This window comes from Rhinoderma darwinii, chromosome 11, assembly GCF_050947455.1.
Source record: "Rhinoderma darwinii isolate aRhiDar2 chromosome 11, aRhiDar2.hap1, whole genome shotgun sequence".
Taxonomy (NCBI): Eukaryota; Metazoa; Chordata; class Amphibia; order Anura; family Rhinodermatidae; genus Rhinoderma; species Rhinoderma darwinii.
The window spans coordinates 94939095-94955116 of NC_134697.1; the positions used below are offsets into that span (position 1 = coordinate 94939095).

General features: G+C 41.6%; 1 protein-coding gene across 1 annotated transcript in view; it reads left to right on the forward strand.

Annotated features, from left to right (window-relative positions):
* Positions 1-16022, forward strand: part of LOC142663471 (uncharacterized) — a 62031-nt gene that overhangs the window by 28774 nt on the left and 17235 nt on the right. Inside the window, exon 9 of the mRNA XM_075842145.1 lies at positions 543-1579. Coding sequence (XP_075698260.1) covers positions 543-1579 — 1037 coding nt within the window. The remainder of the gene's footprint in view (positions 1-542; positions 1580-16022) is intronic.

Consider the following 16022-nt stretch of genomic DNA (forward strand, 5'->3'; position numbering starts at 1 on the left):
CACCCAAAAAAATAAAACACTGTACCTATAGCATGCTGCGTTTTGATAAAAACAGCACTGACCCCCAAAATTATACAAAACATAAAAAAACAATATGCTGTGTATTTAGACTTAAAATATTTTACTAAAGACTTAAAAGTAACAGCAGCAGTGTTTTTTACCCCCAAAAAAATTCAGTATGTGAAGTCGCCAATAGAATTAGTGGGGTTCTGACCCCTGGGACCTCTGCGATCATCGGGAAAAAATATCCCTGGATAAACAGCTCTCTGATCTGATGAGTGGTTGGGCCTAGGAGGTCGAACCCCCACCCACACCAATCTACCAATGATGACCTATCCTGGGCATTGTTTTCGTCTGGGGAAACAATTTTTATGTTTCTGGATGAGGATTGTTGTAACTGTGCTCTATTCTTGAACTATGGCTTTGATAATTGAACGTCTAACAGTGGGATTAAAAAAAACCATAACCTGTTAAAGTTTGTTTTTGGTCATTATAGGGGGAGATTCTTGTAATGTTAAAAAATATCTGTATTCCATTTCCAGCTGATGACTGTACCAATAACTTGGAGGGACATCACAACTTCTCTCCAAATTATGAAGTAAAATATAATACGATCACACAAGAACAGCCCAATCCCACAAGTATACCCTCAGTCCTTCACAGCAGAGATCTATACACTGATCCCAATAATCACAAGGAACTATCATCTGATCCAGCACAGATTGTTGAATATTGTACAATGGGAGAAATATTTCCATGTTCCGAATGTGGGAAACACTTTAAAAAGAAATCTGTTCTGTCTATGCATGAAAGAATTCACAGAGATGAGAGGCCGTTTTTATGTTCAGAATGTGGAAAATGTTTTACCTTAAAATCGAATTTTGATAAACATCACGTTACTCACACAGGGGAGAAGCCATATTCATGCACGGAATGTGAGAAATGTTTTCGCCATAAGTCAGATCTTATTAAACATCAAAGAAGGCACAGAGGGGAGAAACCATATTCTTGTTCAGAATGTGGGAAATGTTTTAATATAAAAACACATCTTATTGTACATCAAAGATTGCACACTGGTGAGAAACCATTTTTATGTTCAGAATGTGGAAAATGTTATGTCCAGAAATCAGTCCTGGTTAAACATCAAAGAATTCACACAGGGGAGAAGCCATTTTCATGTTCAGAATGTGGGAGATGTTTCAGACAAAAATCAGTCCTTGTTAAACATCAGAGAACTCACACCGGGGAGAAGCCGTTTTCATGTTCTGAATGTGGGAAATGTTTTATTCAGAAATCCGATCTTGTTAAACATCAGCGAAGTCACACAGGGGAGAAGCCATTTTCATGTACAGAATGCGGGAAATGCTTCACCAGGAAATCACATCTTGTCGAACACCAGAGAATTCACACGGGGGAGAAGCCATTTTCATGTCCAGAATGCGGAAAGTGTTTTTGCAAGAAATCTGATGTTATTAAACATCAGAGCACTCACACAGGAGAGAAGCCATTCTCGTGTTCAGAATGTGGGAAATGTTTTAATCATAGATCATCCCTTTCTAAACATCAGAAATGTCATAGAGTGGAGTAGCCATATTAATGTTGAGACCGTAGAAAATTGTGTAATTCTCTTGGTAAATAAATTATATCTAAAAAAAAATCTTACAATTATTCCTTTTCTAACAAAACTATGGTTTTTCAGGATGGTGCAAAAGTCCTTAAAGAGACTTTGTCACCACATTATAAGTGGCCTATATTGTACATGATGTGATCGGCGCTGTAATGTAGATTACAGCAGTGTTTTTTATTTAGAAAAACGATCATTTTTGACGGAGTTATGACCTATTTTAGCTTTATGCTAATGAGTTTCTTAATGGACAACTGGGCATGTTTTACTTTTTGACCAAGTGGGCATTGTGGAGAGAAGTGTATGACGCTGACCAATCAGTGATCAATCAGCGTCATACACTTCTCTCCATTCATTTACTCTGCACATAGCGATATAGCTATATCGCTATGTGTAGCCATGACATTCCTTGAAATGTACTGCCATGACATTCCTTGAAATGTCTTGCAAGAGGTTTGCTCCTATCACCAAATGGTATCTCCTCATCTCCGTTATGTTTATACTGAATACCCTTGATGTCCATGATATGCTCCATTATACGTACTTTCAATTCCCTTGAAGTCATCCCGATATAGATCTTTTTACAGGGACATTGTGCATGATAGATGACATTTCTTGTATTACAATTTACAAAATGCACAATTTTGTACGACTTGGCGCAATCCGAGCCAGAGAATACATCCGTTCTCTCCATTACCGGACAGGCTCCACATTTTTCACATGACACGTTTCCCCATTTAGGCCCTCTTGATCCAAATAGATATTGGTTGGATATAGAGGGAACATAATAATTGCGAACAAGCATATCACGGAGATTGGGACTCCGACGTGGTGTCATGGCTGGAAAAGGAGTGAGTATTCTAGATAAACGTTTGTCCGTTTTCAAAATAGACCAGTGTTTATTAAATATCCCACGCATAATATTCCACTGCTTATTATACCCTGATATAAATCTTACCACGTCTTTGTCTGACCCATGTCTTCCTTGGAGTTTTAGCAGATCGGTTCTAGACTTGGTTTTGGCATACTCATATTCACGTATCACTTCCTTTTCTTCATAGCCTCTATTGAGGAATCTTCTCAGAAGATCCTTGGATCGATGTTCAAAACCATCCTCAGTAGAGCAAATCCTTCTAGCCCGGAGGAATTGCCCCCTTGTGATGGCCCTAATAATATGTCTAGGGTGGGAGGAGCCAGCCATTAGGTAAGAATTAACAGAGGTGGTCTTTCGAAAAATATCGGTATTAAGCTTACCATCAGCTTCAACCACTATTTTTAAATCCAGGAAATCAATTTTGGTTTTACTATATTTACTCGCAAGTTTGATGCCCATATTGTTAGTATTCAATTGATTCAAAAGCAAGTTGAGTTCATCCTCAGTAAGATATGCCAAACGTAGTCTATCAGCAGGATGGTGCTACTCCACATTTCCATTTGGATGTTCGACGATACCTGAATGAAACTACTGGAATGTTGGATTGGCCGCGCCGGAAGCCACGATTCACCAATATTGTGCTGGCCTCCACGATTGCCAGATATAACACCCGGCGACTTCTTTCTGTGGGGCTACATCAAAAACTCAGTGTATCTGCCCCCCCCCCCTCGGCCACAGGATCTGCGCGACCTGAGACAACACATCACTGAAAAAGTTGCGTCCATATTCGAGGATGGCACCCGTCTGGACTACCGCCTAGACATCTTCCGTGTCACCAATGGAATGACTTTGAACATTTGTAGTGTATAGATAAAACTTGGATAGATCGTGTCTTTCCATGTTAATGTGTTCTGTTCTCCCGGTTATGAATAGTGAGGCTAGAACATCTTAATCACCCTGTATTATCATAAATAAGGAGCTCAATAATGGACTGATTGTTGTCTGAGCTGCAGAGACTGCAAGCAAGGCTTTACTGAGTGCCCCGAGTGTGCCACAAAGTGCGGTTTTCCAGATAAGTGCGTAGTTAAACAAGGGGACATATTTTAAAGGAAAGGTGTCATGATTTTTTTTTAATTATTATTTTGTGTGTGTTTATTCACTAGAATGTTCCATTTACTTTTATTTATTTTTGTTTCAACTTTTTTACTTAACTAGGGTCTGTCATTTTTTATTTCATCTGTGTATATGTCTGTTCACGACACACACACAGATGGAATATGGCAGCTACAGGCCATAGGACATATGAACGTCTCCCCTTCGCATGTCCTCTGCTTTTCCGTCGAGCTCTGTACTGCGCATGCACAGTTCAGAGCGACCCGCATGGAAGCTGTTTTATAGGGGGAAAGCCAGTGCCATTTTGGTGACCGGCCGCACTGCATGTAAGGGGTGTATGTGTTCTTTGCATGTTTGTGGCAGGGGGGCTGCGCCCCCTCTCGCCAAGCTCCTCCCTCTCGCCGTGCCCCCCCCCCCATTGGCGGGCCGTCCGTCCGCTGACCTGATGTAACTTCCTCTCTCCTGGCAGGCTGTCAGGAGAGGGAGAATAGAAAACGCTTCTTTTTTTTATTTATCTATCTATCTCATATCTATCTATCTATCTATCTCATATCGATCTATCTATCTCATATCGATCTATCTATCTCATATCGATCTATCTATCTCATATGTCTATCTATCTCATATGTCTATCTATCTCATATCTCTCATGTCTATCTATCTTGATATATAGTATAGTTGTAGGCTGGGGGAGTACGTGAGTGTGTGGCGGTACGTTGGGGGGGGGGTGTTTTTTATGGAGCGGCTGCATGTGTGGGGGAGGTTTTTGGGGGGAGCTCCATGATGCGCCAGAATTATTAATAACTATTAATATTTCTGCTGCATCTCTAGTTTTTTGTCCCAGTTCATTGACCTCGAGTTTCTTTTGCGGCGTAGGGGGGAAGACAGAAGTCGCTGTAGGTGAGTATAAGTATTTATATTTTTCATATTACTAACTCTTTTTATTTTTTTGGTTTTGCAGGTTCCGCTGGACCTACTTGACTACATCGTAGAGTCGTTGGACTACTGCGATGATCTATGTTTGTTTTTTTAAATAAATAAAATCATTAACGAGGGTCATGTGGGGGAGTTTTTATTTCAATAAAAAATATTTTCTGATGTCTGTTTTTTTGAATAATTTATTATCACCTTAGTAATGGAAGTAGTCTGTTTGACAATGTCCATTACTAAGGCGGGGCTTAGTTTTAGCCAGCAAAAGGGCTGCAACTAACCCCCCATTATTACGCCAGTACCCACCTCCACCAGGGGTCTCGGGAAGAGCCAGGTACAATCCAGTACCCGACCATCTGTAGTGATGGTCGGAAACTAGGGCGGTTGTAGGCTGGCGGTTTTTGGCCCTTCCCAGCCTCATAATGTGGCCCTTCCCACCCTTGTAATGCTAGTCTGCTGCAATGTTGTATCTGGCTGGTTACAAAAAAATAGGGGGGGACCCCCATGTAGTTAAAAAAAACAAAAAAAAAAACGAAAATTTTATGGTGGCCTCTTCATTTTCAACACAGCAGCAGCCGCAGCCTAGCATTGCCAGGGTGGGAAGGGCCACTGTTTTTGGCCCTTCCCGGCCTCTTAATACCAGCCTGGGGCCACCGCGTTCTCCGGCCATCGCTACTGATGGTCGGGTACCAGATTATACCCGGCTTGTCCCGATACCCCTGTGGCAGTGGGTACTGGGGTAATAATGGGGGTCGGTTAGTGATCGCCTTTTTAGTGGCTAGCACTAAGCCTCACCTTAGTAATGGATGTCATCAAACACACAACTGCAATTACTAAGGTGCTAATGAAGTATTAAAAAACAGACATAACTCTCTGTTCACACAGAGATTTTTGGCACGGAAACCGTCTCTGAATCAGCTCCATAAAACTCCCTGAAATTGCCCCGCATTGATTTCAATGTGATGCAGACGCGTCTTCTTCCCAGGCGGATTTGGCCGCACGCGGGGAGAAAAAAAACCAAAACAGCGTGTCCTTAGCACAGCTTCCACCTCTGACCTCTTATTGAAATTAATGGGAGGCAGAAAAAACCTGTGGCGCTAGTTTACAATTGGTTTTCATGGCGTTTTTTGCCTGTGGTTCATGCATTAGATTTAATGGCCGCGGGCAAAAACCGCACAGAAAACCGTGGACAAGAAAGGGAAGGCAGTTCAAAATCTACCTCAAAATTCCTGAAGGAAGTCTGAGACAGATTTTTTTTATTGCCTGCAAAAGACTGAACAGGGCCCAAGAGTGTATAATACACAAAGTGCGGTTTTCCCGCGTCTTTCCCTCATGGCCGAAAAGCACTTTTAAAAATGCATGCGTTTTTACAGCAATTTTTTTGATGAGGTTTTCAGCTGCACGGTGAAAACGTGTCAAAACCGCACAAATACACCGTTACAAAATATTTTTTATTGAAATGGACGTAGTCCAAACGGTCCAGCGGAAACTGCAAAAAAATAAATAATTAAGTTCGTAATATGAAAAAAAAAACTTACCTACAGCAAACTTCTGTCTTCTCCCTTTTTAAAATGCGGGCGGTTTCCACGTGTTTTTTGCACACTTTCTGCACGTTTCTTGGCGCATAATTAGGACTCCCATTGACTATGGGAGCACTTAGAGCGTTTTTTATGCGTGAAGATTCATCAGATGCCTCTTTTTTACGCAAAGAAAAAAATCAGCAGCACATCACAGTCCCAGGAGCATTCATGAGGGGCATTAAACAGGAAAAGGTTTCAATCGGTGCAGGCAGTGTCAAGTTGTAGCCAGTCCAACTCCAAATAGACATAGGTAGATAGGAAAAGCACAGCGCACACAGGTATCAAAGTATCAAAAGGAGAATCTTTATTCCACCATAAATAGCGATGCTTCGACCCAAGTGAGGGTCTTTCTCAAGCCATAAAACAAGTGCAAATGGGGTTTTATATGGGGTAAATGACATCACAGCAGTGATTGAATAAACAGATGCAAATGCGGAAACAACAGGCAAATGGAAGTACAACAATAGAAAAAGACATGTGAATAAAAGTGTACAATAACCGAATGAGTGGATAACCTGACTGTTAGTTGAAGCAAACTGTCAAATTCGGCATTAGTAATGTGTCGGCTTTTGTCTCTCCGTTCTGCCCATGCGCGGGATTCACTAGACGTCATAACAACAAAGCGACGTAACCTAGTAACCCCCGATCACATGGCTGCAAGCAACATGGTGCATTATCAGATGTCGCTACCATGGTAACCCGCTCTCCACTCCACGGTAAGTAACATGATGTTTATTATCTCCATAGCAAGATGATTTTACTTGTATCAAATAATACAACATTGTTTACGAACAACGTAACACACTCCACCGTATTTTCACCTATATAAACAGGGGGCTCATGCAATTCACATTACTTAACGTATGTGAATACCAGGCTAGATACTGAGTAATAAAACTCTATTTACATGCCTAACATGCAATGAAAAAAAGCCCGCTCAAGGACTACCAAACATTGGGAAAGATAAAGCAATCTAACCAATGGATATCCAAAAATTACAAAAAATGGAGCTATATAATCACGTTAATATATTCGCTAGTGGATCAAACCGAAACCTGTATCTTGATACCATTTTATTATAGTACAGGACAACAATGGAGAGCAATGTGGCAGAGGGAAAATGAAGCAGCACAAAAATATCAACAATATATGAACTCAGTCCGGGGCTCCATTTTCCCCTTGAAAAAGCTACCGCGAAACGTGCGTCGGGGCTCTTGCTGTGGAGCTCATTTTTGGCTTGATATGCAATACACGGGTTGGTATGGCTTCTGGGACCTACTCTGATTTTTGGTGATACCCTGGTCTCTATACCACTTTATTTACACTGAGATTTCAGTGTTAGCTACAAGTCTCTCGTGTATACTATTTTTTACAGGGTCTGTATTACATTGTTCTGTTTCAGCATGCTTTCTGGAGACACATTTTGCGGTTTCTGTTATCCTTGTACTGTACATTTATAGCATGACTGTCATAGTGACCCTGTCTGGTATTATTGAATGTTGAATATAGGCCATTCTGAGTAGCCTCATGTTCTCCACATTGTATATTTTAATTGTCTGTGGTTTTTAGGTCCTGATGGCCAACATGTTCTTATGTATATTGTAATAAAGAATTTATATTTTTTGCAAGTTACTTACTGTACTTGGTGTCATTATTTTTCCCTTTTGGGAGATTTGATTTGTCTTCACATACAGTTATAGGTATTTATTGTCTGTTTTTCCTTGATATGTGTGGACGTTTACTATAACGTTTATCGTTAGGTCTGGTTCTATATAGGTATTCAATATATGAACTCAGTCCGGGGCTCCATTTTCACTGGGTTCACAAATTCCAATATGTGCAAATAACCTAAAAGAAAAAATAATACATTTTATTATACATTAAAAAACTGTTCAACAGGACAATATATCCATAAACTACATAACGGTTATAAGCACTTAGATTTAAAAACAAACCTACAGCAACATGACATTGGCACGCATCAAACAGCAAAGCTAAAAGAGTGAGCCAATCTTAAACTCCCAATTTAAGCCCTTTGGTTCCATGCAATCTAACTCATAAATCCAGGGAAGCTCCAACCTCTTTAGCATAGCCTCCCTGTCGCCTCCCCTGCGTAACAGAGGAATCCCGTCGATAATTCTAAAATCCAATTGCGAAACATTATGTCGGTATTTCTCAAAATGTTGTGGTATGGGCAAGTCCAACTTTTTATGCCGAATAGTGTTCTTATGCTGGTTAAGTCTATTTCTACACTCTTGAGTGGTCTCGCCTACATAAAGTAACCCCCAGGGGCAGTGTAAAAGATGAAGAACAAAATCAGATCTGCATGTAAAAAATTGTTTCATTAAATACCGTTTGCCAGTTCGAGGGTGTACGAAGCTGTTCCCCTTCTGCATGCTGTTGCAATTGCAGCAGCCCAGACAGGGGAAACATCCTGCATTACCATAATTCTTTACCAGACGATCTCCTAAAGGACATTAAAGGAGGAGAATTAAACTCAAGAATGTCAGGAAATGTTTGCGGTACTATAGACCAGTTTTTTTTTAACAATGTTGCCCAATTTTTTTACTAACGTTAGAGTAGGTAGAGACAAACGGGATCCTAGGCTTTTTCTCCACTTTATTCTTACCGCATAAGGCGCCCTTTCTAGATTGATTTAATACCTTTTCTTTATGTCTAGTCACCAACCCTCTAGAGTAACCTCTATCTAAAAAACGTTTGCACATCTCATCAAGCCTCGCATCAAAAATATCTGGTTAATTAAATACCGTTTGCCAGTTCGAGGGTGTACGAAGCTGTTGCAATTGGTGGTCAACATAGGAAAACATGTCAATTTATTATTTCATTTTTAATACATTCCACTTTGTGGAAGAAAAAAAAATGCACCAAAAAAATAAAAAAATCTAATAAAAATAAGTAACTTGCTTGAAAACTTTTTTTTCATTCGTGACACATTACCTTTAACGTCTGAAACCTGCCTTAAAAGAGCATAAACTGACTCATCCATATGCGTACCCTCAGAGTGCGCTTATCCTGAGGCCGGATTACAACTTCATAAAGAGAAACCTTAGATCACATTGGGGCATGACAGCGCAGCAGCTCGGAGATTAGGTGCTTTCAAGGCTGGAGACACAAGGAGGAGAACCTGGGGATAGATCTAATTTATCAGCACAGAACTTTACCAGTGCACTACCTCTGCTGTCGAGAGTCTGCCGCAAATTCTTCGAAAGGTGACCTGTTCTTATTCCTGCTGGAAGGGACAATTACATTTGGTCTTATGGGGACAATAAGAAAGTCTAGAGAACCTCCAGAGCTTGTGGCCTGGGGCTTAAGTAGCATCTGAACAGTGAGTGTCTTCTGTACAGATCCTGGTTCAAATCCTGATGTGTGGCCTTGTTCAGAAAGGTACTTTGCTCAGTGGTGGTTATAGTGGTGTGGAGGCAGTGCAACCAGTATGTTGCTGCATAAGAAAGTTACTTAGCTGTATATGTAACTTTCTTCATATGTCTTCTTTTTTTAGACAGCTGTATTTATATTGTAGATTTCAGCAATATACACATCACTGAAACAGGTATCATAATCCATCCCTCCATAGGTGGCACTTTGGGAAAGGGGGGAGCTGCCCAAGGTCACCAGGAAGCCAACATGGGGATTGGAACCCACATTGACATAGAAGTGATCCCTGCACTCAACTCAGATCACGCAAGCTGTGAGCCATCAACGCAACAACTCATTTATCACCTCTTTAAAAACGGGTAATTGGATTTTCAACAAACAAAACTTTAGGTCACATAGGGGAAAGACAGCATGGCATCTATCCTGGGGATAGAACCCACATATCCCTGACTATTCTAGTTTATCAGCAGAAAACTTTACCAGCGTGCTACTTCTGCTGCTGAGAGCTGGCCACAAATTCCTCCAAAGATGTCATGTTCTTATTCCTGAGATGGAAGTGACATTTGCATTTGGTTTTATGGGGACAGTAAGAAAATCTAGAGATCAACCTGAGCTGGTGGTGTGGAGGTTGAGAGATGTCTAACTAGTGAGTGTCTTCTGTGCAAACTCTGGTTCAAATCCTGGTGTATGGCCTTGACCAAAGGGATACCTGGCAGTGTGGTGGGAATGCTGCTGCAGTCAGAAAGTTACTTATGCAGCTGGACCAGCTTTCTTTTACAGTAAATTATTGTAGATTTCACCATTATGCTCAGCACTCAAAGAAGTGTCACTTTTTGTCAGCCAACAGGTGGTGCCTTATGGGAAAGGGGGAAAGCTGAATTATGAGCACATAAGCTGTGAGCTCGCTGCTCAGTGGCTCAACGTCTCCACCGGATCACATTATTCATCTCATAAAAAAGCACAGTAACCTGCCATTCAACAGAAGTCACTTTAGGGTATGTGCACACACACTAATTACGTCCGTAATTGACGGACGTATTTCGGCCGCAAGTACCGGACCGAACACAATGCAGGGAGCCGGGCTCCTAGCATCATACGTATGTACGATGCTAGGAGTCCCTGCCTCGCTGCAGGACAACTGTCCCGTACTGAAAACATGATTACAGTACGGGACAGTTGTCATGCAGCGAGGCAGGGACTCCTAGCATCGTACATAAGTATGATGCTAGGAGCCCGGCTCACTGCAGTGTGTTCGGTCCGGTACTTGCGGCAGAAATACGTCTGTCAATTACAGACGTAATTAGTGTGTGTGCACATACCCTTAGACTGGATCACAGAATACCTCACCTTGTGAACCTGCACTGGGGAAAGACTTTCAAGGAGGAGACACAAGGCAGATATCCAGGGGATAGAACCTGCATGTTCCTGACTCCTCTAATGTATCAGCAGAAAACTTTACATGTGCGCTACCTCTGCTGTCAGGAGCTGGCCACAATTTCTTCCAATTTTTCTTTCTGCTGGAAGTGATGATTACATTTGGTCTTATAGGGATAATATGAAAGTCTAGAGATCAACCTGAGCTGGTGGTGTGGTCCTTTATGCAGTGCCTAAACAGTGAGTGTCTTCTGTGCAGATCCTGATTCAAATCCTGATGTGTGGTCTTGTCTAAAAGGTACATTGCTGGGTGGTGTGGAGGCAGTGCAATAAGGATGTTGCTACATAAGAAAGTTACTTATATGAAGAATGTTAGTTGTACAACTGTCTCTTTTTTGAGAAAGCTGTACTTAACGAAAATCTTCTCATCACTCAAACCATTATCATAACCCATTACTCCATAGGTGGCACCTTGGGAAAGGACCCCAAGGTCACCAGGAGGACAACATGGGGATTAGAACCCACATTGTATAGCAGTGATGCCTGCACCCAACTCAGAACACACAAGATGTGAGCCAGCTGGACAGCAGATACACAACAGCACATTTATCACCTATTTAAAGCAAGGGGTAATTTGACTTTCAACAAGAGAAACTTTAGATCACATTGGGGCATGACAGCACTGTGACTGCAGTGGCTTGGGGCTTAAGTGCTGAGTTCAAGAATGCTAGAGTGTTGGCCTGTGCACCTTGGTCCTAGTCTTGCTGCTTGTGTGGCAGTTGTTCTTCTTACTTAGACAATCTTGCTGCCTGTGCCAAAATTCCAAAAATGTTGTCAAGTTCTTAACACTCAACAGGGCAATGGATTTCTCTTTTAAGAGAATCCTTCACCTTGTGAATCTGCACTGGTGAAAGGCTGGAGACACAATTAGGAGATCCTGGGAATAGAACCTGCATGTTCCCAACTCTAATTTATCATCAGAGAACTTTACCAGTGCACTACCTCTGCAGTTGAGAGCTGGCCACAAATTCTTCCAAAGATGACATGTTCTTATTCCTGCCAGAAGTGACGATTACATTTGGTCTTATGGGGCCAATAAGAAAGTCCAGAGATCAACCTGAACTGGTGGTCTGGTGCTTAAGCAGTGTGTAAGCAGACACTGGTTCAAATCCTGATGTGGTCTTGTCCAAAAGAGTACTATAGTGGTCTGGAGGCAGTGCAATTATATTGTTGTATATAGAAGGTTATTGCAGATTCCAGCAATATACCCATCACTCAAACAGGTGGATGATACTTCTCGTCAGAACGCCCAGCTAGTAAAAGTAGTAAAAACGCCCCGATGTACGCACATAATACACGCCCACTTGGACTTTTACTTTAAACACGCCCACTTGGACTTTTGCAAGCCTCATTTGCATAAATACAAAAATGGTCATAACTTGGCCAAAAATGCTCGTTTTTTAAAAATAAAAACGTTACTGTAATCTACATTGCAGCGCCTATCTGCTGCAATAGCAGATAGGGGTTGCAAAATCTGGTGACAGAGCCTCTTTAAGCCAGGAACACTACAGAGTTAGCTTATGTGCCTCTCTTAGATCAGCTAGGATCGCTACTATATTTTAAGAATGTGAAATGTCAGAATACTACTAAAGATAATGATTTATTTCAGCCTTTATTTCTTTCATCGCATTCCGAGTGGCTCATAAATTTACATACACCAAGTTTTTTTGTTTTGTTTTTTTCAATTCTATTTTTATTAAAGTTTTTTATAACAGATAAAAAGACAATCAAGCGGAAAGCCAATTGCTGACCACGCAGGGACATTTAAAAAACACATTATATCTCAAAAGCCTGTGTAGCTAAGAAATCTTATGTACCAATAACAGTAGTTGAACAAAAGCAAAAGTAAAAATACAAAAAACAAAAATGTATGGACATACATTTTATATCGTACAGAGTACAAAATGTGGTAAAAACCAGAACGCTTAATAAAACATAATGGAAAGAAAGGGAAGCAAAATAAAAAGACGGAGGGTGACATCCAATCATGGTGTCGTCTGTTTTGGAAGATTATTGGAAGTAGCAGGAAGGTTGTCACTAAGGGTCTGTGGACCCACTGGGCCGTACTGCCTTGGCGATATGGGAGCTGCCCAACAGGGCGCAGGTCAATGTCTATAGTTCGTATAGGTACATGTGGCAGCTCGGACAGTAGCATGGCAGGCTCGGCTGAGACTAGGCAGCAGGTAGACGTCAGGCGAGGTGAAGCAGGTCAGGCGTGGTATACAGCACAGCACGACTTTTGTTCAGCACAGTACTCGACTAGGACAGTACGGAATGCAGGGAACAGGAACACACTAGGAGACCATCGCATAGACAAACTAGGGAAACAACAACGCTCAGGCATCAAAGCAGGGGGCTGGACCCCTCTTATAGTCCAGGGTACTCACGGCCTGATGTTCATCCCTACGGGATTCGGCTGAGGTGAGTGGAAGCGAGTGCTGGCGTCTCCTGAGGAGGAGGTTGGGGCCAGCGCTTGAAGACTCGTGGCTGCGGCTGTCAGGGGGAGATTGGAGCCGACAGCCCACAGCCACGGACATGACAAAGGTAGATATGTAGCAGCAATAACCATAGAATTAGAATACCCAAGGTTTTAGGCCAAAGAGATATCATCATATGTCGCTATAGGAGTAGGTGGGAAGGACAGCATACAGGTTATAAAACAACCAGTCTAGATAGCAAGAGGAGTATGAGGAGTCCCATCCTGTACATTTTTATACTTTATCTACCTGTCCCATGTGCGGAGGGACTTTTGTCTATTACCAGGATCCCACCCAAAAAGTTCTTAGAAACTGTATAACTGATGGACCTTTACCTGCCAATGTTGGATCGTAGGAGGTTCTGTGTCCCTCCAGTGTAAGGAAATAAGCAGTTTAGCTGCTTGTACCACCAGGTGACCAAACAATGCTTGGACGGTTTGTAGTTCAGGGAGGGGACCCAGGAGGAGGATCGTTCAGGACTAAGAGAAAAGTTAACATCACAGATCCCGTCTATATAATCAAATCTGAGGAAGGGACCTGTCCGGTCCTGAAACGCATAGTGTTAATTGCAATAAATATACTGAAATATATACTTTGTTTGAGTACTTACCTGTCAGGCGCCGCGTCCCGAAAGCTGCAACTTTTTCTCCACTTCCTGTGTCACACAGGAGGAAACCCGGCGTGTGGTGATGTCCATGGGTTCCAGACTTCAGGCAGTCATTGCCTGCAAAGGATTCTCTACAAAGTATTAAAAAAATGTTTTTTGATTTCTGGTAATATTAATTTGTCCAATTACTTTTGAGCCCCTGTAATGAGGCGTCTGTGTAGAAAAATGGCGGCAATTCCAAACCGTTTCACAGGAGATTTTTGTTCAACTCCTTGAATAAAACCTGAAAGTCTGAACTTCAATTGTATCTCCGTTTTTTCATTTCAAATCCAATGTGGTGGCAGCAGAGCCCAAATCATGGAGATTGTGTCACTGTCCAAATAATTCTGGACCTAACTGTATATATGTGAGTCATGGCGGTGGGGTATGTGGACCCACTCTGCCATAGCGAAGTAGCAGCTGGTCAAACAAAATGTCAATAACAGTCACTAGGACAAGAGTACCTGGATTGCTGGCTGGTGCTGGACTTGGCACAGCCGCTGGACTTGAACGCAGAAGTCGTTTCGGACAATGGACTTGGCACGGGGACCGGACACAGATACTAGATACGGGATACCGCTAAGGAATCATTTGCATGACAAACACTAGGAAGACACAACATTGCTCAGGCAAAATGGAAGTGCGCAGAGTTCTTCTTAAAGTCCCGGGTGTGCTGGGGTTGGTCATGGACAAATCTGCTGGTGCGCGCGCTGGCCCTTTAAGACTGGGGACGACTGGTGAGAGCAGTGTGTGCCGGCGTCTCTGTAGGTGGAGATGCCAGCCTGATTCGAGGGGTCTGAGGTCGCGGTAGGTGGGATATGCCAGCGATCAGCAACCGCGTGCATAACAATATATATATATTTAATTACAAAAAAAATTCTAATGTTTAGTGACTTGTCTGCTCATAATAAAAATGTAAAACACGGAATTAAATGAATCCAGAAAATGAAAGCCTCATAAGTCTTGGTGCGCGGGATGTGATCATCAATTCTGACCCTCTATGTGCCCCACATTAATAGTAATTAACCCCATCATGTTCCTCAGTCATAATGGACAACATTGGGTTAACCCCTTAGGGATACGGCCAATTTTGGCCTTAAGGACAGAACAATTTTTTATTTTTTCCTCTTTGCATCCCGCGCTGATAACTTTTTAATTTTTTGCTGGATGTAGCTGTATGAGACTTTGTTTTTTGGTACATTTACATAATCGCTTAATTTATATACATTTTTATTTTGGCAAAAATGCAGGAAAAAAAGCAGTTTTTCTTTTCTTTTTTTACAGCATACACCGGTCATCATAAATGACGGTCGTGACAATACCAAATATTTATATTATTTTACAAATTGGGACTTATTTGAATAATGTTTAATGTAAAAAAATTAGCATTTGTGTATTTTTTTTACATTTTTTATTTAACATTATTTTTTTATTACTTTTACTTTTTAACTTTAATGTACTGGTATATCTATTATATATTTTTGAAAGTTTGTTTTAAAGGAAGGGTGTCGCAAAAAAAAATTTTTTAGATCAATTTGCTTTTAGTGTTTTATTTAAAAAAATGTTATTTATTTGTGTGTTTGTGTTTTACTTTTTTTTATTTTTTAACTTTTTCTCCTCTATGGGGGCTGCCATTTTTCTTTTTCATTTCTGTATGTGTCGATTAACGACACATATAGAGATGGAATACGGCACATACATCCCCATAGAGAATGTGAACGGGAGCCGTTCCATTCACTGCAGAATACGCCGTCTGTGTGGGAACGGCGTTCGTAGAGCGAAATCCGGCGCCATTTTGATGTGGACTGGAAGCCGCTGCCGGACAGTAAGATTACTACTTCCGGTCGCGGCTTCCGGACTTGTGTTCTGAAGCAAGCACTAGGACTGGAGGAAGCGGCAGGAGCAGGTAAGTTATGTCTGTGTTTGTTCGTGTTTTACTGTGTGATTA